This window comes from Vipera berus (genome assembly GCF_964194415.1).
Source record: "Vipera berus genome assembly, chromosome: 7".
NCBI classification, from domain to species: domain Eukaryota; kingdom Metazoa; phylum Chordata; class Lepidosauria; order Squamata; family Viperidae; genus Vipera; species Vipera berus.
The window spans coordinates 10,169,466-10,191,730 of NC_138209.1; the positions used below are offsets into that span (position 1 = coordinate 10,169,466).

General features: G+C 44.0%; 1 protein-coding gene across 1 annotated transcript in view; it reads left to right on the plus strand.

The window, feature by feature from the left end:
* Positions 1 to 18,397, plus strand: part of CFAP299 (cilia and flagella associated protein 299) — a gene marked incomplete at its 5' end in the record, with an annotated part of 309,849 nt that extends 291,452 nt beyond the window's left edge. The window contains 2 exons of the mRNA XM_081332760.1: positions 9,160 to 9,289; positions 18,173 to 18,397. Of these exons, the coding sequence (XP_081188886.1) occupies positions 9,160 to 9,289; positions 18,173 to 18,268 (226 nt within the window). The 3' untranslated portion in view covers positions 18,269 to 18,397. The remainder of the gene's footprint in view (positions 1 to 9,159; positions 9,290 to 18,172) is intronic.
* Positions 18,398 to 22,265: the final 3,868 nt, after the last annotated feature.

The following is a 22,265-nucleotide window of genomic DNA, read 5'->3' on the forward strand; positions in this document are numbered from 1 at the left end:
CTTTTCATAACCCCCACCCACCAAGTGTTCACATTGCCCAATCGCATTCTTTCTGTTTTTTATGGGAACGGTCCACTTCTCCATCACATATCTGCTTGGGTCTCACGGTCCGTGGACAGCTTCCTGAAACTCCCATTTCTTTTCCAGGATCCCCCTCACCTCTGCTTCTGTGGCAAGTTGAGTAGTGACCGAGGTTAGCAGGCATGTTAGCAATTCAACCTTGACACTTACCTTCATAGGCATGTCGATGTAGATTTTTCAACATCAGTATGAAAGTGTTTTGCTATTGTTATCCTTGACTTAACAACCATTCATTTAATGACTGTTTGCATTTACAACAGCCCTGGAAAAAAAGGGACTTATGATGGTTTTCCAGAATCACAACTATTGCAGCCATCACCATGGTCATGTGATCAAAATCCGAACACTTGCAGTATCCCAAGGTCATATGATCACAAAAGTCAAGGACAAGCCATGTTTACTTAGCAACCACGTTACTAACTTAACAACGCCAGTGATTCACTTAACAAATGTGGCAAGAAAGATTGCAAAATGGGGCAGAACTCACTTAACAACTGTCTTGCTTAGCAACAGAAATTTTAGAGTCAATTGTGGTCATACGTCAAGGATTACTTGTAATATAGACTAACGATTAGTCTGTCTTTTAAGTTATTTTTTGTTAACTCTTTGGCCAGTGCAATGTCAGTAGTTCAGGACAATTTTAACTTTCTCTCAGAAATGAACGAATGTTTCTGTAGCACCAATTGTTTCCTGAGAACCTAAGAAGCTCCAACCGTTGGTTTCGCCTAATTTCGATTAATAAAATCAGAGCTGCCTTTGAAATCATTTGAAGCATCCTGAGATAAAGAGCAAAAAATGTTATCCAGTAAACAGTGAAGAATGCCAAAAATGTGTTAAAATTGCAGCGTAAATTTCCTCTTATTATGATTTTAGGTTTTCCAACTGTTCTAAGCTGAATTAATATCCTTCCAGTAGACAGTCAGCTATGTGGAATATGCAGCCCTAACCGGTGCCCACTGTCCAGCTGCAAGAGGAATTCTATTTTTATTTGTAAGGCAAATTGTTGAGGTTGTTGCCATGCTTAACAAAAGCATGTTATTTGGAAAAGCAGAGAGAAGAATGTCAAGATAATTTCCTCTGGCTTATTCTAGCCAGCAAAGGATTAGAGAGATGGAATACATTATATTCTCCACTTCCACTTAGAACATAGAATCATAGCTCTGGAAGGGATCTTGGAGAACTTCTAATCCAGGGCTTTTCAACCTTTTCACCCATTGTACCACATTTAGGATATGGCAACATCCCAGTACCACCAGTCGCCTAGCAAGGTGTCAAAAACTTGATGACCAAAAAAAAAAGTGATGAAGTACAGGTAGTCCTCGACTTGCAACAGTTCGCTTAGTGACTGTTCGAAGTTACAATGGCACTGAAAAAAGTGCACCCCAAGCCACAACCGAGCAACACACTTGCCTGCCCATCCGGCGGTGCTCTTCCTCCTGTCTGAGGTTTTCATTGTTAGCATTTCTGTTGAGGACTGGCAGCGGGGGTGGGGTGGGGTGGGGTGGGATGTTTGGTTTTTATTTCCCCCCCCCCCTCTGCTGGGTAGTTGCGGCAGGTTTTGGTCACTTCCAATGACCCTGGGACACTGTGACCGTCATAAACATGAATCAGTTGCCAAGCATCTGAATGTAAATCACAAGACCCTGGAGATGCTGCAACATTCTAGCTGATCGGCGCTTCTTCTGGGCTCAGCAGAAGCGCCAGGATCAGTGCCGAGCTCCAGCTGGAGCCTGGTGCTGATCCTGGCGCTTCCGCTCAGCCCTGACAGCCCTGCAGCTCCAGCCATCTCTCGCTCAGGCTTGTGCGGTGCTACCACCGGTTCAGCTCATTCCCCTCCCCTGCTACCACTTTTCTAGGATGCTTGCGTACCACCTGCCAGGTGCCAATGTACCACAGGTGGTACCCGTACCACTGGTTGAAAAGCCCTGTTCTAGTCCACCCTGCTGCTCAAGGCAGGAGCCTTATACCATCCCAGTCAAATGGCTGTTCAGTCTACTTTAGAAAAACTCCAGTGATGGAGCACCCACAACTCTGAGGTAAGCTATTCCATTAATTGTTCTCACTGTCAGAAAACGTCTCCTTATTTCTGCTTCTTACTTTACAAGCTTCCACTCATTGCTTCTTCTCCTGCCCTCTGGTGCTTTGCAGGATGAGTCAGTCCCCTCTTCTATGTAACAGCCCTTCAAGTACTAGAAGACAGTTATGTCCCCTCTAATCCTTTCCTTCAATAGGCCAGACATACCTAGCTCCCTCAATGATTCATCATACAATTTAACTTCTAGACCAGGGGTCGGCAACCTTGGCTCTTTTATGACTCGTGGACTTCAACTCCCAGAATTCCTCAGCCAGCATGGCTCAGCTTGGAAACCTCTCCCTTTCCCCTCAGCATGGCTGGCTCAGGAATTCTGGGAGTTGAAGTCCACCAGTCATAAAAGAGCCAAGGTTGCCTACCCCTGGCCTAGAGAAATGAAGGGGTGACATGGTAGCTGTATTCCAGTATTTGAGGGGCTGCTTCAAATAACGGGGGGGGAGTCAACTTATTTTCCAAAGCACCAGAATTCCTGAGCCAGCCATGCTGAGGGGAAAGGGAGAGTTTCCAAGCTGAGCCATGCTGGCTCAGGAATTCTGGGAGTTGAAGTCCATGAGTCATAAAAAAAATCCAAGGTTGCCTATCCCTGGTCTAGACCATTTGTCATCTTTGTTGCTCTTCTATGCACCCTTTACAGGGTCTCAACATCTTTTTTTTTTTTGTATTCTGGTGACCAGAACTGGAGGCAATATTCCAAATGTGGCTTCGGTAGTGCAGTATAAAGCAGTATTGTCACTTTTCGTGAGCTAGATGCTTTTTGTTGATGCAGAACTGCATTGTGGTGGGGGGTTTTTTTTGGCACTTGCAGCACATTGTTGGCTCATAGTTAAGTGGTGTTCCACTAGGATTCCTAGATCCCTTTCACAGTTACTACACTTGAGCCAGGTACTACTTGTTCTGTCTCTATGCATTTGGTTTTCCCTGTCTTAAATGCAAGAACTTACTTTCGTGAAAATCCATTGGCCATCTGGTAAAGGCCGATGGGATTTGTATTCCTATGAATCCAGATGACATTAAATTGGTCCAGTTGCTCTGGGAGAAATAAGCATAATGAAATTCGTTTTGAGCAACAGAGACAATGGAGACTTTTCTCAAGTCATTGACACCAGTGCAAATCCTTGCAACCAAAAATTCCTCTACAATGTTCTTAGGGGGTCACCTGGATCATTTGTCACCCTAATATTGAGCAACACAACTTCTCATCTTGGTTTCTGTAACCAGAATTATAAGAGAAAGAGGTGTGTACAGCAGGTTGCAGTTAGCTTGGATGTTCGAGGTATCCAAAGGAAAGGAGTAAGTGTAGAATTAGTAACCTATCCTTTTCTAAGGCAGGGATCCGCAGCCTGTGGGCTGTGGCCCACTACCAGGCTGTAGGATGTTGGCCACTTGGCCGTGGAAGTGGATGGCCAGTGCATGCGCGTGTGTGCGCACACTCACCCCCACTCGCACAAGTGCCACCACCAGCATTTTATGGGCGCTAACACCCCCATTTATATCATACAGGTGCTAGCGCTGTCCCGAGCATTGCACGGGCTCTAAGCCCCATTTGTGGCACGCGGGCGCTAGCGCAGGGCTTTTCAACCAGTGGTACGGGTACCACCTGTGGTACATTGGCACCTGGCAGGTGGTACGCGACCATCTTAGAAAAGTGGTAGCTGGGGAGGGGAATGAGCTGAACCAGGGGCAGCACCACACAAGCCTGAGCGAGAGATGGCTGGAGCTGCATGGCTGTCAGGGCTCAGTGGAGTTTGGCGCTGATCCTGGCGCTTCTGCTGAGCCCAGAAGAAGCACTGATCAGCTGGAATGTTGCAGCATCTCCAGGGTCTTGTGATTTACATTCCGATGCTTGGCAACTGATTCATATTTATGATGGTCACAGTGTCCCAGGGTCATGTGAAGTGACCAAAACCTGCTGCAACCACCCAGCAGATGGGGGGGAGGAATAAAAACCAAACACCGCCCCACCCCACCCCCGCTGCCAATGGTCAACAGAAATGCTCACAACAATGAAAAACTCAGGAAGAGCGCCACTGGGCAGGCAGGTGATTGGCTTGACTGTAGCTTGGGGGGCACTTTTTTCAGTGCCATTGTAACTTCGAACAGTCACTAAGTGAACTGTTGTAAGTCGAGGACTACCTGTACTTCATCACTTTTTTCCTTTTTTTTTTGTCATCACCACTGGATGACATCGCCAGGGCTTGTTGCCTTGGAAGAGTGAGGAAGATTCTCAGGGATGACTCACACCCTGGACGGTATCTCTTTACTCTCCTACCATCCGGTAGGAGATATAGGAATATAGCCAGCTGTACCAACAGGCTGAAAAATAGCTTTTATCCGTGGGCTGTTAGGCTTTTAAATGGGATATAATCTCTGTGAACTTATGCAGAATTGACTTGGGAGGCCGGTGTGTGGTGTTGTTGGTTCACATGGTGTGGTAGGAGGGAGGGTTTGTTGTCACTGTGTGTTGGGGGGAGAGAGCACGGGGGGAGGCTCAGCTAATCTCAATGTACACGTGTTGTACTTTGACAATAAAGGTTTATTATTATTATTATTTATTATTTTGACACCTTGCTAGGCGACTGGTGGTCCTCGGATGTTGCCATATCCTAAAAGTGGTACAGTGGGTGAAAAGGTTGAAGACCCCTGCACTAGCAGCCCTGTTTGTGTGGTGCAGATGCTAGCACTGCCCCAAGCATTGCGTGGGCACTACCGGTCCCATTTGTGGCCTGTGCGCACTCACAGCTCCGTTTGCATTTGCACATGTAAAAATGCCTGCCTTCCCTTTTCCTTCGGGCCGCCAACCCAGAAAGCTTGGGGACCTCTGTTCTAAGGCATCCATTCTAAGTCAGCTTCTACTCTTACGGGGAAAAGATTTTGATTTCATTTAGGTAATATGTTGTGCCGTGGTTTATCTCTATTTTATCAAGCCACAGTGGGCTGGGTTCGTACTACCCAACAGATGGGTTAAAACAGGGCTCTTCAAACTTGGCCCTTTTATAACTTGTGGACTTCAAGTCCAAGAATTCCTCAGCTGGGCATGCCGGCTGAGGAATTCTGGGAGTTGAAATCCACAAGTCATAAAAGGGCGAAGTTTGAAGAGCCCTGGCTTAAAAGCATAGTGTGCTGGATTCATAAGCCACATTCATGAGTATTGATGAGATTAAGAGCGCGTTGACCTTTGGGAACTGAGGTGAGGTTTCCAAAAGGAAGAAGGTCTCCTTCACTAGACTATTTAAGCAGATGGACATTTACCAGGCATACTGGAAAAGAGGATTTCTGCATTGGAGGCTGGACTAGATGGTCTCCCGGGATCCCTTCCGACCCTAACACTGTATCCGAATTCTTCACACTAAACCAAAATCAAGCCAATTGCATTTTGAATTGAAGCATTATGAGACTGTTAGGAAGGACGTCCCAGAGCCCTGGGTGCTGTGGGCTCACTGAGCATGTGGTGAAAGGTATATATCAAGCCATAATGGTTACGTTTGTTGTGTCAAGTTCAGTCTTGCAAGGAAGGGTTAATTCCTTGGCCGGGTACAAATGCTCAGGTGCACATTATATGAGGGCATGAAGAGGATAGAAACACACTGATATTTATTTGGGAGTATAAAATTTGGGACGCGGTGGCTCAGTGGGTTAGGACGCTGAGCTTGTCGATCAGATGGTCAGCAGTTTGGCGGATCGAATCCCGAGTGCCGCATAGCAGAGTGAGCGCCTGTTACTCATCCCAGCTTCTGCCAACCTAGCAGTTCGAAAGCACGTAAAAATGCAAGTAGAAAAATAGGGACCACTACGGTGGGAAGGTAACAGCGTTCCGTGCGCCTTTGGCGTCTAGTCATGCCGGCCACATGACCATGGAGACGTCCTCGGACAAGCGCTGGCTCTTCGGCTTTGAAACGGAGATGAGCACCGGCCCCTAGAGTTGGAAACGACTAGCACGCATGTGCGGGGGAACCTTTGCCTTTACCTTTAACTATAAAATTTGGATATGTGAGGGAAGAGGTTATCCTTGCAATGTTTCCTTCTCCACTGATCTAATTTACCGGTATTTTGTCTGATCAGGGAAAATACAGGTGGTCCTCAACTTACGGCCACAACTGAGCCCAAACTTTCTGTGGCTAAGCAAGACAGTTGCTAAGTGAGCTTTGCCTCATTTTACGACCTGTCTTGCCACGGTTGTTAAGTGAATCGCTGCAGTTCAGTTAGTAACGCGGCTGTTAAGTGAATCTGGCTTCTCCCATTGGCTTTGCTTGTCAGGAGGTGGCAAAAGGGGATCACGTGACCCCCCCCAAAACACTGCAAGTGTCATAAATAGGAGTCAATTGCCCACGTCTGAATTTTTGATCGCGTGTCCATAGGGATACTGCGATGGTTGTGTGAAAAACGGCCATAACTCACTTTTTTCAGTGTCTCCGTAACTTTGGATGATCACTAAATAAGCTGTTGTAGGTCGAGGACTATCTATATTTTACAGAGACATTTATTTTTCCACCTTCAGGGGAAAAAGATGTAAGGAGGAAGATGCTTAGGGTCCCCGTAGAAGCTCTCTCTCTCTCTCTTGACTTACCATGTCGTGAAGTAGAAACAGTGATTTTCTACGTTCTCCCAGGATTTGACATTTTCCCTGGATGGTGCCTTTCAGCTGACTTTCTCCTGGAAGGTGGTGGAGGCCCTGTTGTTGCTACGGAGCAGTGATGGTTTTAATTATGATTCATTTTTTCTCTCACTTTGAAGCCATTCTCAGCGTCCCCATTTCCTGACCTGAGCAAGCCTCATGGAAAGAGTTGTGTCATAAAGCCTTTCCTTGGGACATAATTGGAGAGATGATTATTCTCTGAAAAATGGGACAGGGGTGTGCACTCCTGGACTTCTTGCAACAAAGCAAGAACAAGAATGCATGCTCCACCTATGGGAGATCTCAGAAGCAAATTCCCTTTCATTCAATGGTGAAAAAAGTAAGGTTCTACATTTAGGCAAGAAAAACCAAATGTACAGGTATAGTATAGGGCCGTGGTGGCGAACCTATGGCACGCGTGCCACAGGTGGCACGCAGAGCTCTCTCTGGGGGCACGCGCGCCATCGCCCCAGTCCTAGGCTTTCAGATGGGTTTTATACAACCTTTTCGCTTTAAGCCTCCGCCGCCATGTGCAAAAAAAAAGGTTCAATCAATTTCAACTTCTCGCAAAGTTCGAATTGATTGATTGAACTTTTTAGTCCCACCCAGTCTGCCGTTACCACCGCAGCCACGCCTACCCAATGGGCCACACCCACCCAGCACCCAACGATACATAAGTGGGTTTTGGGTTGCAGTTTGGGCACTCGATCTCTAAAAGGTTTGCCATCACTGGTATAGGGGGGTACCTTGCTCAATAGTAGCAACTGTGAGAGGGACCTAGGAGTCTTAGTGGACAATCACTTAAATATGAGCCAGCAGTGTGCAGCAGCTGCCAAAAAAGCGCTAGGCTGCCTTATCAGAGGGATAGAATTAAGATCACGTGAAGTGTTAATACTACCTTACAATGCCTTGGTAAGGCCACACTTGGAATACTGCATCCAGTTTTGGTCACCACAATGTAAAAAAGATGTTGAGACTCTAGAAAGAGTACAGAGAAGAGCAACAAAGATGATCAGGGGACTGGAGGCTAAAACATATAAGGAACGGTTGCTGGAATTGGGTATGTCTTGTTTAATGAAGAGAAGGACGAGGGGGGACAGGATAGCAGTGCCCCAATATCTCAGGGGCTGCCCCAAAGAAGAGGGAGCCAAGCTGTTCTCCAAAGCACCTGAAGGCAGGACAAGAAGCAATGGATGGAAACTAATCAAGGAGAGAAGCAACCTAGAACTAAGGAGAAATTTCCTGACAGTTAGAACAATTAACCAGTGGAACAACCTGCCTCCAGAGGTGGTGAATGCTCCAACACTGGAGGTTTTTAAGAAGAGACTGGACAGCCATTTGTCTGAAATGATTATAGGGTTTCCTGCTTGAGCAGGGGGTTGGACTAGAATGATCTTCAGCGGCTGCAGCCCCAGACCCAGTTATCTGAGAGTTAGTTCCTGGTTCAGTTTCTACCTATAACACTTCTCTGATTGAACAGACAAAATATATGGATCATTAACTAGAGATCTTCAACTAGTTGAAAGTCACTCTTTATCTTGGGAAGGATGTTGCCACTGATGCCCTTCAGACTAAAGGAGTCTGAGGAAAGGAAAGTAAAAGCTCTTCTGATTCATTTTTACTTCTCTTGACTGCCTTGATGTTAATCTTTGTCAAACAGTAGCAAAGCAGAATCAGAACAGAGCTGGAAGCAACCTTGGAGGTCCTCTAGTCCAACCCCCTGCTCAACCAGGAGACCTTATACCATTTCAGACAAGTGTCTGTCCAGTCTCTTCTTAAAAAGCTCCAGTGATGAAGCACCCACAACTTCTGGAGGCAAAGCTGTTCCACTTGTTAATTGTTCTCACTGTTAGGAAGTTTCTCCTTAATTCCAGGTCTCTTCTCTCCTGGATTAGTTTCCATCCATTGTTTCTTGTCTTGCCTTCTGGTGCTTTGGAAAATAAGTTGAAACCCACCCACCCATTTGAGGCAGCCCCTCAAATCCTGGAATACAGCTACCATGTCGCCCCTAGTCCTTCGTTTCTCTAGACCAAGATATCTTTATCGCTTTACTTCCTTTCTAATCCATGATTCTCCAAACTTGGCAAACTTAAGACTTGTGGACTTCGACTTCCAGAATTTCCCAACCAGCATGGCTGGCTAGGAATTCTGGGAGTTGAAACCCGCAACACTGAACATTGCCATGTTTGGAGACGCCAGTCAAAAGAGGAGCAGGAGTCACCAGCTATTGAGAAGTTCAGCTTCTACTCTGAAAACTTACTGGGGAAGAATCGCCCTCAACAACACAATTCCAGATAATGAGGTCAAATTGCTTTGAGCTTTTCTTACATTAAAGGGTTAGTTTGCATAGTTTCTGTTTTTTTTGTTCCCACAGTTTCTACAACTGGGACCGAAACCTCTGCTGCATGAATTCAAGTCCAAACTACCAGGTGATTGCAGAAAATGCATGTGGCTTACTCTTTAAGAACAAGTCTGACAGGAAGATCATTAATGTGGATCCCAAGGTAATAATGTTGCCTTAGATATTTTTTTTTAGATCCTTCAACATATTGTTTATCTCCCTGTATTTATGCCTCAGAGACACATATGGTCTTTATCTCTCTAATATGTTTGTCATTGACCAATGCCAAGATATGCTGTAATGAGGTTCACATATCTTCATATATATGCTTCATATATCTTTACGATAAAATATTCTTCAATTTAATGAAGACAAGAGAGACATCCAAATTAAAATCATCCCTGGACTGTCTTCCTTCCACCTTCTGCTCAAGCACCCAAAATTAATCAGCAGCCATCACTTCTTCAAATGTTTCTTTGGCTGTTTTTCCAGAAGAGGTTTGTTCAGCACAAAATGGCATCTATTATGTTTATATATCTTGAATAGCTTTTGATGAAGCGAGAGGTTATTGAATCACCCCCTTGAAACATTTGGCTCATTAGTTCGGAGACAGCAATGTAAAATAACAACAAAGTGTAACTTCACGACATGGTAAATCTCGTTCTGCTTTGAACCCAAGGGATGATGTCTCTCCTGGTCTCCCGAAAAACCAAGCTTCTGTGAATTATGGGAACAGGGTGATGGGCGATGTGACACTTAACTAATAAAAACAGGACAGGCTGTTCCAAGACAATGCAATAGGCAAAGTTACATATGAATGCAAACTTGGTTACTGAAAAACATGGATACCTTTGAAGATTGATTGATTGATTGTCTATAGCTGCCCAACTCAACCAAGGCTAGCTCTTATTGATGAATTAAAGGCTTTAATGAATATCTTAAAAACAAGCTATGTTTCAGAATACTTAAAGAGTCTCCCACACCCAATTTCATTGCCTTCTAAATGGTCACTTGTCCATAAATGAGAATTACTTCCACTTGAAAGTAATAGTCATTGTTTAGGATTCTTTTGGGGACTCAGACCCAGACAAGAAGAATAGTATAAAAGAATAGAAAATAACAGGGTTGGAAGGGATTTTGGAGGTTTTCTAGTCCAACCCCACCTCCTCAAGCAGGACCATTTCAGATAAATGGTTGCCCAGTCTTTTCTTAAAAGCCTCCAGTGATAGAGCATCCACAACTTCTGAAGGCAAGCCGTTCCACTGATTAATTGTTCTCACTGTCAGGAAATTTCTCCTAAGTTTTAGATGGATTCTCTCCTTGATCAGTTTCCATCCATTGCTTCTTGTGCCTTCAGCTGCTTTGGAGAATAGCTTGACCCCCTCTTCTTTGTGGCTGCCCCTTGAATATTGGAACACTGCTATCATGTCACCCCTAGCCCTTCTCTTCATTAAAACTAGACATACCCAATTCCTGCAACCATGCTTTATATGTTTTAGCCTCCAGTCCCCTAATCATCTTTGTTGCTCTTTTCTGCACTCTTCCTAGAGTCTCAACATCTTTTCTATATCATAGCAACTAAAAGTGGATGCAGAATTCCAAGTGTGGTCTTACCGAGACATTATAAAGTGGTATTAACACTTCACGTGATCTTGATTCTATCCCTCTGTTAATGTAGCCTAGGATTGCGTTGGCTTTTTTGACAGCTACAGCGCACTGCTGGCTCCTACTTAAGTGACTGTCTACTAGGACTCCCTAGATCCCTCTCACAGTTACTGCTGTTGAGCCAGGTACCACCTATTCTATACCTGTACATTTGGTTTTTCTTGTCTAAATATAGAACCTTACCTTTCTCATCACTGAATTTGATTTTGTGAGATAGGATCTTCAGTAGCTGATAGGACAACTCAAATCATTTTTCACTGTTAGGCTTGTGATTTGGATTCTAAGCCCATATACCTGGGTTCATAAACTAGGTCCTGTTTCAAAAGAAAGCCCTTACTCACTTCCATTAACACAAACTTGTTGGGATTGTATGTAGCCTTGGCTTTGATATAATTCAGGGGCAGTGTCCAGCTTAGGTTTGATAGGACGTCTGGGGCCAAGGATTCTTATCAGTCTTGCAGACCTTGTTTGCAGGAATCATTTCGATCAGGGCTCTCCAAACCTGGCCATTTTAAGACTTATGGGCTTCTATTCCTAGAATTCCTCAGCCAGCATGCTGAGGAATAACATACTGGCTGAGGAATTCTGGGAGTTGAAGTCCACACGACTTAAAGTTGCCAAGTTTAAAGGAGCCCTGGTTTAGGTCTCAAGAAGGGAACAACAGGTGTTTGTTCCTCCTGCGGCTTCTTAGCTGGTCCAAGCTTTCTTGTAAGTGGGGCAAGGAGAAGGCTTTGCCTCTCCCTCCATCCCTCTGCCTTCGTTAGCCAATAGACAGCTACAGGAAACGGCAGAGAAATAAACAGAGGTTTGGCGAGCAAGTCAAGCAGATACTTGGAACCTTTGCCTAGAGCAACTGAAGCTTAGCAGGATCAGTTGCCAGATGCAAACCTTGAGGCTCTGCCTGAAGCTTGAGGATGGAATGCAAAATAAAATAAAATAATCACAGGCTTGCAGGCCACAGGCAGGAAATTGGCAGATCCAACATTTCCAAGTGGTTTCCTAAGGGTCACTTTGTGCTGCGTGGCCGTATAAACCAACTGTAAAATAGAGGAAAGTGGCTTGTTTTCTCCAGGTGGAAGCACTGGAGGTCATGTGTAGTCAAACCAGCAGCTGCACCATCGTAGAATCCCATTTGCCTCGGCAGGTATATCTTTTCCTTTTTTTTAAGTGGAATCAGTAGCAGATCTGAGCAGTGGGTCTGGTTTTCCAGCCAACTTTAGGAGATGTACTGTGATTTTCTAAGAACGTCTGGAGAACCTTTTCTTGCTATAAGTTAACCTTGGCAAGATGTGACTGTCAATGCCCAACATTCTCAGCAATGACCTGCTGGCCGGTGTCCTAGACTATGCATTCTAGACCAAAGGTCTTCAAACTTGGCCCTTTTATGACTTGTGGACTTCAACTCCCAGAATTCCTCAGCCAGGCTGAGGAATTCTGGGAGTTGAAGTCCACAAGTCATAAAAGGGCCAAGTGTGAAGACCCCTGGTCTAGACTATGTCATCCCAGTTGAAAATTGACCTACCAGGCCTGAGCAGCCTAAAGGCAGATGACCACTGAGTTCTCAACATGCTTTTGCTGCCACCTAATGAATATCTGGAGTTTTGCAGCTCTGATCTTATGGCCCTAATTCAGAACACTTCACTAAAATGGTTCTTAAAGAGAAGAGAGATAACCTTCAACTTATGCCCACAATGGAGTCTGCAGTTTCAGTCACAAGACACTGTGGTCCTACATCGAGGCACAACGTCTGACTGGATTTGGTATTATAATCATTTTTATGATGATTGTAAAAGCGAATCACCATGGTTGTAAAACAAATCCATTCTTCTGAATGGATGTCCAAACAAAGGTCACCAATCACACTCATGTGACTGTAGATGCTAGAATCAGTCATAAATACAAGCTGGTTGTCAAATACTTGAAATGCAATCACATGATAGGGGGGAGGAGCAGTTGTAACTTTGAGAATACGTTGTAAGTACTTTTTGGAAGTCTGTCATAACTGCAAACAGTCGTTGAGCAACCGGTCATAAGTTGAGGACTACTTGTATAAGTAGCTCAGGGTTGAATAGTGGAGTTCTTGGTGCTCTTGGTGAATTTGATTGTGCTTGCAGATAACTAGTTACCTGACTAATTAACATCTTCAGTGGTAGAAGGAAGTAGGATTTTTAAATAGTAGTTGGCCCTGTTGGGGATGTTGTCTTCTCTTTCATAGTTCTTTGATTGGGTTGTTGTTTATAGCTTGATTGTCTTGAGTTGATCATTCTTTGAAGAAGTTACTGTTTACTGCTTAATTTATTGTCTGGTGTTAATCCTTCACTTAAATCCTGTTGAATCCCTGCTAATCCTGAAATTTGAATAGAGATCGGCAGGGCTTTTTTTCTCATAGAACGCTCAGAACGGAGTTCCGGCACCTTTTTTGGGTGGAACATTGTAGGGTAGGCAAGGTTGTATGACATGTATGAGTTCCGGCACCTTTTTCTTTTACAAAAAAAGCACTGGAGATCGGGAATCTTAGACCCAGCACTTTTTTTCTCATAGAACCCTCAGAATGGAGTTCCGGCACCTTTTTTGGATGGAACCTTGTAGCGTAGGCAAGGCGGGTTGTATGACACGTGTGAGTTCCGGCACCTTTTTCTTTTACAAAAAAAGCACTGCTTAGACCAGACATGTCAAACACAAGGCCCGGGGGCCAGATCCAGCCCGCAAAGTGGTTTCATGTGGCCCGTGAAGCCATCCTGGAAACAGTGAGGGAATGGCCCCCACTGCCTTGGCCCTGGCCCAGAGACCCTCCTTCTGCCAGAGACCCTCAGATTTGTCCCACTCCTGCCCACCCAGTAGGCCACATGCACTCTAGCCACGCCCACCCAGTAGGCCACGCCCACCCTGGCCATACCCACCCAGCCCCCGAGGGCAACCGCAATGCTGATGCGGCCCTCAGTGAAATTGAGTTTGACACCTCTGGCTTAGACCCATAGCAGATGTTCTAGTAGTAAAAGGTCTGGGAGAACAGAGGCTTTATCTCCAGGTGCAACTCTTGCCTGCATAACCCTGCAAAACTACAACTGCAGTGAGGTTTTATATAAAAAGCAACTCTCCAGAAGCTGTTTTCCCCTTTCCAAGAGACTTTGAATATATAATTTTATTAAAAGTTTTAAAAACAAAAGTAAATAAAATGAATAGAAACTAATGAGTAAGGAAGAAAAAAAGAAAAAGAAAAAAGGAAAGAGAGTTAAAAGTGCAAGAAAGGAAAAAAGAAAAGAAAAAAGAGAAACAAAAAACTCGCTTCTTATCATCTTTATAGCAGATATTAAGTACAGTTATAAATTCACCTCTTTTTCTAAATTTGCAGCACGACTGTCTTCTTTGTATGATATATATCCTATCTAATCATCAAAACCGTGAATCATAAATTCATTTTTACCTGTTTTATGCAAAAAGTCCATAAAGGGTTTCCGATCAGCCATAAATGTGCCTATTGCCTTTTCTCTAATCAAACAAATCAAGTTGATTGTCTCAGCAAGTTCTATCATCTTCACCAATCATTCCTCCCTTGTAGGAATTGCCAAATCTTTCCATCTTTGTGCATACAATAATCTTGCTGCAGTTATCATCTACAAAAACAAAGTTCCATGGTTTTGCCCAACTATTTGTCTATCCATTCCAAAAGGAAGACTTTTGGTCCCAATTGTATATTAATTTTTAAAATCCTCTGAATCCGTATAAGAGGTAGTCCTTGACTTACAACACTTCATTTAGTGACTCAAAGTTACAATGGCACTGAAAAAAGTGAATTATGACCGTTTTTTACACCTACAACCATTGCAGCATCTCCATGATTGCATGATCAAAATTCAGACGCTTGGCAACTGACTCATATTTATGACCGTTGCTGTGTCCCAGGGTCATGCAATCATCTTATGTGCCTTCTGACAAGGAAAATCAATGGGGAAGCCAGATTCACTTAACAACTGTGTTACTAAATTTAACAACCGCAGTGATTCACTTAACAACTGTGGCAGTTAACAACTGTCTCACTTAGCAACAGAAATGTTGGGCTCAATTGTGGTCATAGGTTGAGGACTACCTGTATGTATTTGAATCTTATATTTGGAACCAATTTGGTCTAGTGGTTAAGCACCAGGCTAGAACTGACTTTGGGCCAGTCACTGTTTCTTAGCCCAGCTCACCTTACAGGATTGTTGTTGTGAGGAAAATAGAAGGAGGAAAGTATGTTTTCTATGTTATTTGTGAAAAATAATAAAGGCAGAATATATATCAAATCAAATCTGCCTGCCCAAATGTGTATTTGGGGAAGACACATTCAAAAGTCCCCTCCCAAAATCCCTGAAATACAATGAGAAAGATCTCAGAGTGAAAATTTGTTGTTGAAGGCCCCTTTGGTGGACTAGTTTAGTGCCTGAAAGAAAAGCAGTACCCTCCATCTTGGTAAAATTAGTACTTAGAAAAATTAGGGAAATTAGTAATGTAATGTAGTGGGTCTGACGCAAGGAAGAGACACCAGCCGGAGTACGTGTTCAGCTCTTTATTGGGGGGGAACACACTGAGGAACGAGGGTTACCTGGCCTCCTTAAATACCTAGCCAGGTAGGCGCCCAGCCAATGGGGTTGGCCCTAGGTTTCCCGCCAAAACTAGGTTTCCCGCCAAAACCGTCCAGGCCACGCCCCCTGGTGGCTGTTGCTATGCAGATGCCTGCATTGGATACATAACAAGTAAACCCTTGTTTATTCTGCACAGCCTTTGGAGAGTAAGATGCTGAAAGCTATCAGTGTGTGTGTGTGTGTGTGTGTGTGTGTGTGTGTGTGTGTTGTGGAATGGAGGATGAGTGCTGTGGATTGGGATTTTATCTGCATTACTATTATTGTTTAATCATTGTGGTGATGGTTTTGCTGTTCTATGGGACTGCTAAGCCCCCTTTGATTTGCTTGATAGAGGCAGCTGTTGAGATGGGTTAGTGAAGCCTGGATGCAGCTATCAGAAGCCAACCTTAATCTGAGGGGTGTCTTTATTGTTTTAGTTCGTTTATATGTCTGCATGCCTATATGCACTCGAAAATTAAAAGCATCTTGTATGCAAATGAAACAAATGCTACATGCGATAAGGCATGCCCTTGTCTCTGATTTAGAGCCATAGTTCAAGGATGTTTAGATTGGCCAGGATCCATCCCAAACACTTGGGTTCCAATGAAAACTTTTCCCACACACTGCATTTCTAATTAAAAACACATCTGCTTTCACATGACACTGGAAACGAGTCATTTACTGTCCGGTGTAATTAGCCTCTATAATTTAGCCTAGTCCAGGGGTAGGCAACCTTGGCTCTTTTATGATTCGTGGACTTCAACTCCCAGAATTCCTGAGCCAGCATAAGCTGGCTCAGGAATTCTGGGAGTTGAAGTCCACGAGTCAAAATAGAGCCAAGGTTGCCTACCCCTGGACTAGTCTTAAGCACTGAAAGTGAGATTCTGTTAGATACTAGCCTTTCTTTTGCCACAGCTTTAACCTCAGTGGAATGTTAGGAGATGCGAAGCTACAGATTTGCCTCCAAGAGGGTTAGGCTGACTTGAGGGAACATAATAGCCCCTCCATCCAATTTAGGAAGAGTGGACTAGTGGAGAGAGGTTGAAACAAGCTCCAGACCATCTCTGCTCTGCTCCCCAACTCAAGGAGAATCATGCTAGAACCCAGAAGCTTTCTCTCACCGGCTCCTGTAATTGGCTAATTTGTCTGCTTCTGCCTATTGGCAGCACCAGCTCTGGAAAACTACTTTCTTCCAGGTCAAACTATGGGTTGAGTTAAGGTCCATATTGTTTAGCTTGCGTGGCAGTGACTTCCCATCTTGCTTTCATATTATTTTCCAGATTAACAACAGTAAGAGGTCCTTACGCACCAATATTGGTCTTGTCCTATTACCTGAAAGTGGTGGGGAATCAAACCTGGGCCTTCTTTGTGAAAAACATAGGACCTTCTGCTGAGTAATAATTTTTCTCCTAAAGGAGATAACACTGCAAGAGGTTGTGGCCAATATTAGATTACTCATTTATGTACATAAATGGCGCTCGGACCATTTTCTCCTCCACAACAAAGCAATAAAGCAACCATGGTCATAATTCAATCAGGGATGACATAGTCTACATACTAATGGTTTACAGTGGGTCTACTAGTCTAAGCAAAAGCCTACTTTTCCAATAAAATGGGACATGCTAGGCTGATTTGAGGTCTATCCATTTGTGAGTTGTTTCTTTGCTCGCTCTCAAGGAATGGAGGCTTTTCCTTAACGAACAATGGCCCTATCTTGTGATTGGAGCATATCCAGTTGTTCTTCACCACCCTCTTTTACAAAAGTCCTTAAGCAGAGTTTGAATATGACAAACACACCCATGCTTTGGTTCCTCTCAAACCAAACCAACCCAGAGTAAGCCAGCCAGTAATTTGTTTGGGTTTGTGCAGAAACAACTCTCGGATGATAGTTTCTTTGAAGTGCTTCCCACGAAAGATGGTTGCATATGAATAGCATCAGTACAAAATATCAAATTATACACATTCAAAATAAGTGCATTGGTTTGTGAGACATTTAAAAATGCATACCTAAAAAGTGGATTTGGTTGCACTCAAAGTGGGTCACTGGTCTATGTTCCAGCAGCTATGGAACATCTGTAATCAATAAGCAGATCTTCTCTTGCTGTGTGAAATATATACTTTAAGCATTAAAGCCCCAAAGAATCTGGACCCTTGAAAGACACAGGCATTACATTGTTGATCTCTTCTGTGTGGTGTGCATGGAAATGATTGAACACAAATGTATCTCCTGAGGTATATCAGTTATGGGAAATTGTACATTTCTCAGATGGTTGTGAGGGACAAAAGATATCATCAATCAAGGATCAATCAAGGTCTGCATGGACTGTCTTTGTCAGCTGCACTTCTGACAAGCAAAATATTCCTAGAAAGATACATCAGGCATGCAAGAGATATCATAAACAAAAACTTGGCTTCTTGAAAAATCTGCAAAGATTTTTCATGATGGACTCTCCCACAAGATCTGCCAAAATGACTACTTTGAGTAGGAAAGATTATCTAAGATCATAATGAATTCTAGGCTCATCTAATTTAAGAAGGGCTGTGCTTGCGTGACACACTAACCCACGTTCTCTTCTCAGTTTTCTAAGTTTGTACAGTGCACCGAGTGATCTAGTTACAAGGTTATGTGAACCAGATTTGCATGATACTGTAATGTGGTTTGCTAGTTTTTAGTTCACTTTGTATGAGAACATAGTTATATCTTCCATACAGGTTGCAGTGATTGATATAATTTGTTTACCTCCACCTCTTTCTGATGATGGCTAATGTTTGGTTCTTAGGCATTTCCTGGAGACAACACAACACGGGTTCCAATCAAAACAGACCTCTACGTGCAAGTGGTTATCTATGACCACGTCCTCAGAAGAAAAATCTAACTATCAATTCTCATGAGGAGAGAGGCATTGGCAGAAGTCTAACCTACTGGAGACCCTTGGACAGCCTTCCAAGATCCAAATGAACAATGGTTAAGATTCCAGACTTAAATAGCAAGATCTTTGTAGAAGGCTTCCTTGTGAGTATTCATTACAGGTTATTGTGATTCTTTGCCGGCTTTAAATCCTTGCAATTGCACAGTAACATTAAAAATATGTGCATACACAAGGTGAGATACCCGCTCGTTCCTGCGTTTTAAGTGATGGGTTTCTTTCGCTATAGAATACAGTAAATGTCATTGTTATCGCTAAAAAAAATGTGTAGGAACTGAAGGAGTAACCATAGAGACTAAGGAAGATGAACTTCTCAAAAATATGCAAGTACTATTACCTAGAGAAAAGGGGTTGAAACACTTGATAAGTCCAGAAGAATAAGATAGTATACAAAATGGCTCCCTGACTCAATGGAATATAAGATGGGTAAAGTGATATAGCACAGTCAGTTCTGTAAGGTTCTGTTATTATTTCAATATATATAAAAATAGTTTTAGCCTTCCTTTGCACTTTATTTCTGGGTATGGTCTTGTTCTGTACCAGCCTGCTACCGGCCCTGCAGAAAAGTCAGGGACAACCCCTTTTACAAGAAGGCAAGAGGCTGGAATTAAGCCTGCCAAATTTATTGATACAAAAACAAACAAGACACGAACCAAGAAACAGGAGCTTTTCAAGCGGTTGCCTTCAGCAAACCAGCCCTCCCACGCATTCCCCTTTTATACAGTTTAGGGCGTGGCTTCTCTCTGCCTCCTTCTGAGGTGCCCCATTGCCTTCCTCTGTTTACTCCTGATTGACTGCCTCCTGCGTCGGGCGTCCTTGAACAGGGCCAGCTGTGGGTCATCTTCATCCACGCTGTCAGGCTCACACAGCTGGGTCTCCGTCATGACCAGGTGGGAGGGGCCTGGCTGAGGGCTCTCATCAGCAAGCTCTTCAACACCCCCCTCCTCCTCCTCTGAGTCGTCCGACCCAACTGCCGAACCCACAGGCTGACCCTGAATCACAACAGGTCTATTTGTGGGGCTGACACCAGCCCTGATGGATCATTAGGCCATGAATCCATTCTAGCCCATTACTGTACAGTCAATCAGATACGTTCGTAAAATTCGAAGCCCACCAGATGTGTTCAGTAAGCTTACAAACACAAGAAGGAAATGATGGACCTTTTTCACTGTAGCTTCCCAGCAGTGGATTTAAGCTCTGCTTCCTGAGATCTATGAAGTCGTCAATAACTATTGGCTTAGCAGTCATTGATGGTGTGATTTCAACAAATGTGTCTTTGCTGTTTGTTCAGTAACTTCCAGCTTCCAAGAATCGTGTGTTCTTCCTGCACGTCAAGGTATTCCCAACATTTTTTCAAGCATTGCAGTTCAAAGGCATCCTTTTTTTTATTTAGCCTTTCTGATAGTCTAACCATCACATTTGCATATCACAACTGGGAAATCTATGGTCTTGACAACGTATTTGTTTACTGTCAGTGTGACGCACTTTAACATTTTGTCTAGATCTGTTATAGCCTTTCTCCCAACTAGCAAAGTCTATTTATCTCATAGCAACAAACAACAGCCCTGTAAATTTTTCAATCTAGAAAGGCAGTCTTTCACTGTTTCAACTTCTCCACTTATTTGCATTAGATTGGTCTTATCCAACTTTTTTAAAATATTGAGCACTAATCTAGCTTCTACCATCTTCAACAAGAATATTCAAAACTTCCTTGCTTCCAGGTAGTTTTATCAGTATATTATATCTGAGATGGTTGATGTTTATTACAGCAATTTTACTTCCATCTTTATTCTAGTAATACAACATTTTTATAAAGGTAGTCCTCAACTTACAACAGTTTGTTTAGTGACCATTCAAAAGTTACAACGACACTGAAAAAAAGTGACTTATGACCATTTTTCACACAACCGTTCAGCATCCCCATCATCAGGTGATCAAAATTAAGATGCTTGGCAACTGACTCATACTTATGACGGTTGCCAGGTCCCAGGTTCATGCAATCCCCTTTTGCAACCTTCTGATAAGCAAAGTCAATGAGGAAGCCAGATTCACTGAACAACCGTGTTGCTAATTTAACAACTGCAGTGATTCACTTAACAAATGTGGCAAAAAAGGTTGTCTAACAAATGGGATTCTGGGTGGCTAATAATACATAAAAGTACCAAGATCAGTATCGGCAAAACATTTAAAAAACTATTTTTTCTTGACAAAATTGAATTAATCCCTTGCTTTACTTCATTAACACGGGACAAATTTTCCCATTAATCTATATACCTTTCTTCCCACTTTAGCTTTCCATTCTTGTATAATTAGTGTATCTGTTTTAGTATTTTCTTAACAAGGGTGCTGCAAAGTACTATGCAACTGTTAATTTTTTTGTTTCTGTTGTATCAGCAGTGGGATCATTGACTTGACATGGCTTGCCTTGGATTCAATCCCCTTTCATAAATACTTCTGTCAAGAGAATTTGGGGTCCCGATTCAAGCTGGGGTTTCACTGACTAGAAGAATACCAAGCACACCGTATGGAAAGGAGGTAGTTTATTTTCAAGAGTAAGCCTACTCTTGAAAGGTAAACTACCCATGGAGGTCAGAGCTAGAAACATATATATATAGGGAAGGTAGTCTTTGTGGGGGTGTAAGATATGGGCGTGTATGTGCTGTCTAATTCAAGGTGCTGGTGATTACCTATAAGGCCCTAAATCAGGGGTGTCAAACTCAATTTCATTGAGGGCTGCATCAGCATTGTGGTTGCCCTCAGGGGGCCAGGTGGGTATGGCCAGGGTGGGCGTGGCCTACTGGGTGGGCATGGCTAGAGTGCGTATAGCCAGTGGCGTAGCGTGGGTTGTCAGCACCCGGGGCAAGGCAAGTAATTTGCGCCCCCTAACCTGTGGATTTTAGCATTCGAGTCTCTTCCACTAGCTCAGGAATTCTGGGAGTTGAAGTCCATGAGTCATAAAAGAGCCAAGGTTGCCTACCCCTGAGTTAGGTTCAAGGCAAAAAAGGGTCTCTGGAGAAGAGGGAAAATGCTAGTTTAAAACTGAAACAAGGCAACTTTAAGGTGCCTCAGCTGTGATTTAGGATGAGACAAAGAGAGGACATGGCGTTGAAAATGGTTAATGGGGCATGTTTGTTCCACTCTTAGTGGACGTCAGGATAAACCCCACAAGAGAATGACCTTACAACAGATGTGAATAGGCTTGGACTACCGTACGTTTGTAGATTGAGTGCATACATCACATGGAGCGATGATGGGCTTCATCAAGATTTATGATCCCACAATTGGCTAGTTTTCTCCATCTTGTCCTAGACCCTGGATACCAACCACGGTTTATGGCTTAGCATGTGGCGTGGGGTTGACCCAACATGTTAGGCGACAAACAATGACTTCCAACTTACAATGCCTCAGCTTCCCAAGGTTATTCCAAAGCCGGAAAAGCCAACCAACCCACCCTGCAGCTTTGCCTGCTTAGGCTGTACCCCAGGAATTCATACTTGCTGCGGCGCCCGACCTATTTTCTGCCCAGACGCTGCTTATCCAAGCCAAGCCGCCTCCTTCTCTTTGGCACCTCGCCCCAAAGATTCGCCGGCCTGGCTGGAAACTCTCGCTGCTGGCGACGTGTGTCGGGGGGGCGGTCCCGATCGCCTCCTGCAGGGGGAACCGAGTGGCCGCAGAGAGTCAATACGGCAGGAGGAGGAGGAGGAGCAGCAGCAGCAGCAAGCAGCCGCAGGTGCGGCAGCTGCAGTTGTTATCTTTACCTCCGGGAAAGGAGGAGACGGGGGCGGGAGCTGGGTCGGGGGGGCCGGGCTTGCAGGTTGAGAGCCAAGCGGAGGAGAGCCGTGGCGGGAGAAAGAGAGGGAGGGAAGACACCGCCAAGCCTCCCCACCCCCACCCGAGAAAGGAGACGATCCGCAGCCGCGAGAGGACGGGATCCCGCTCTGGCTGG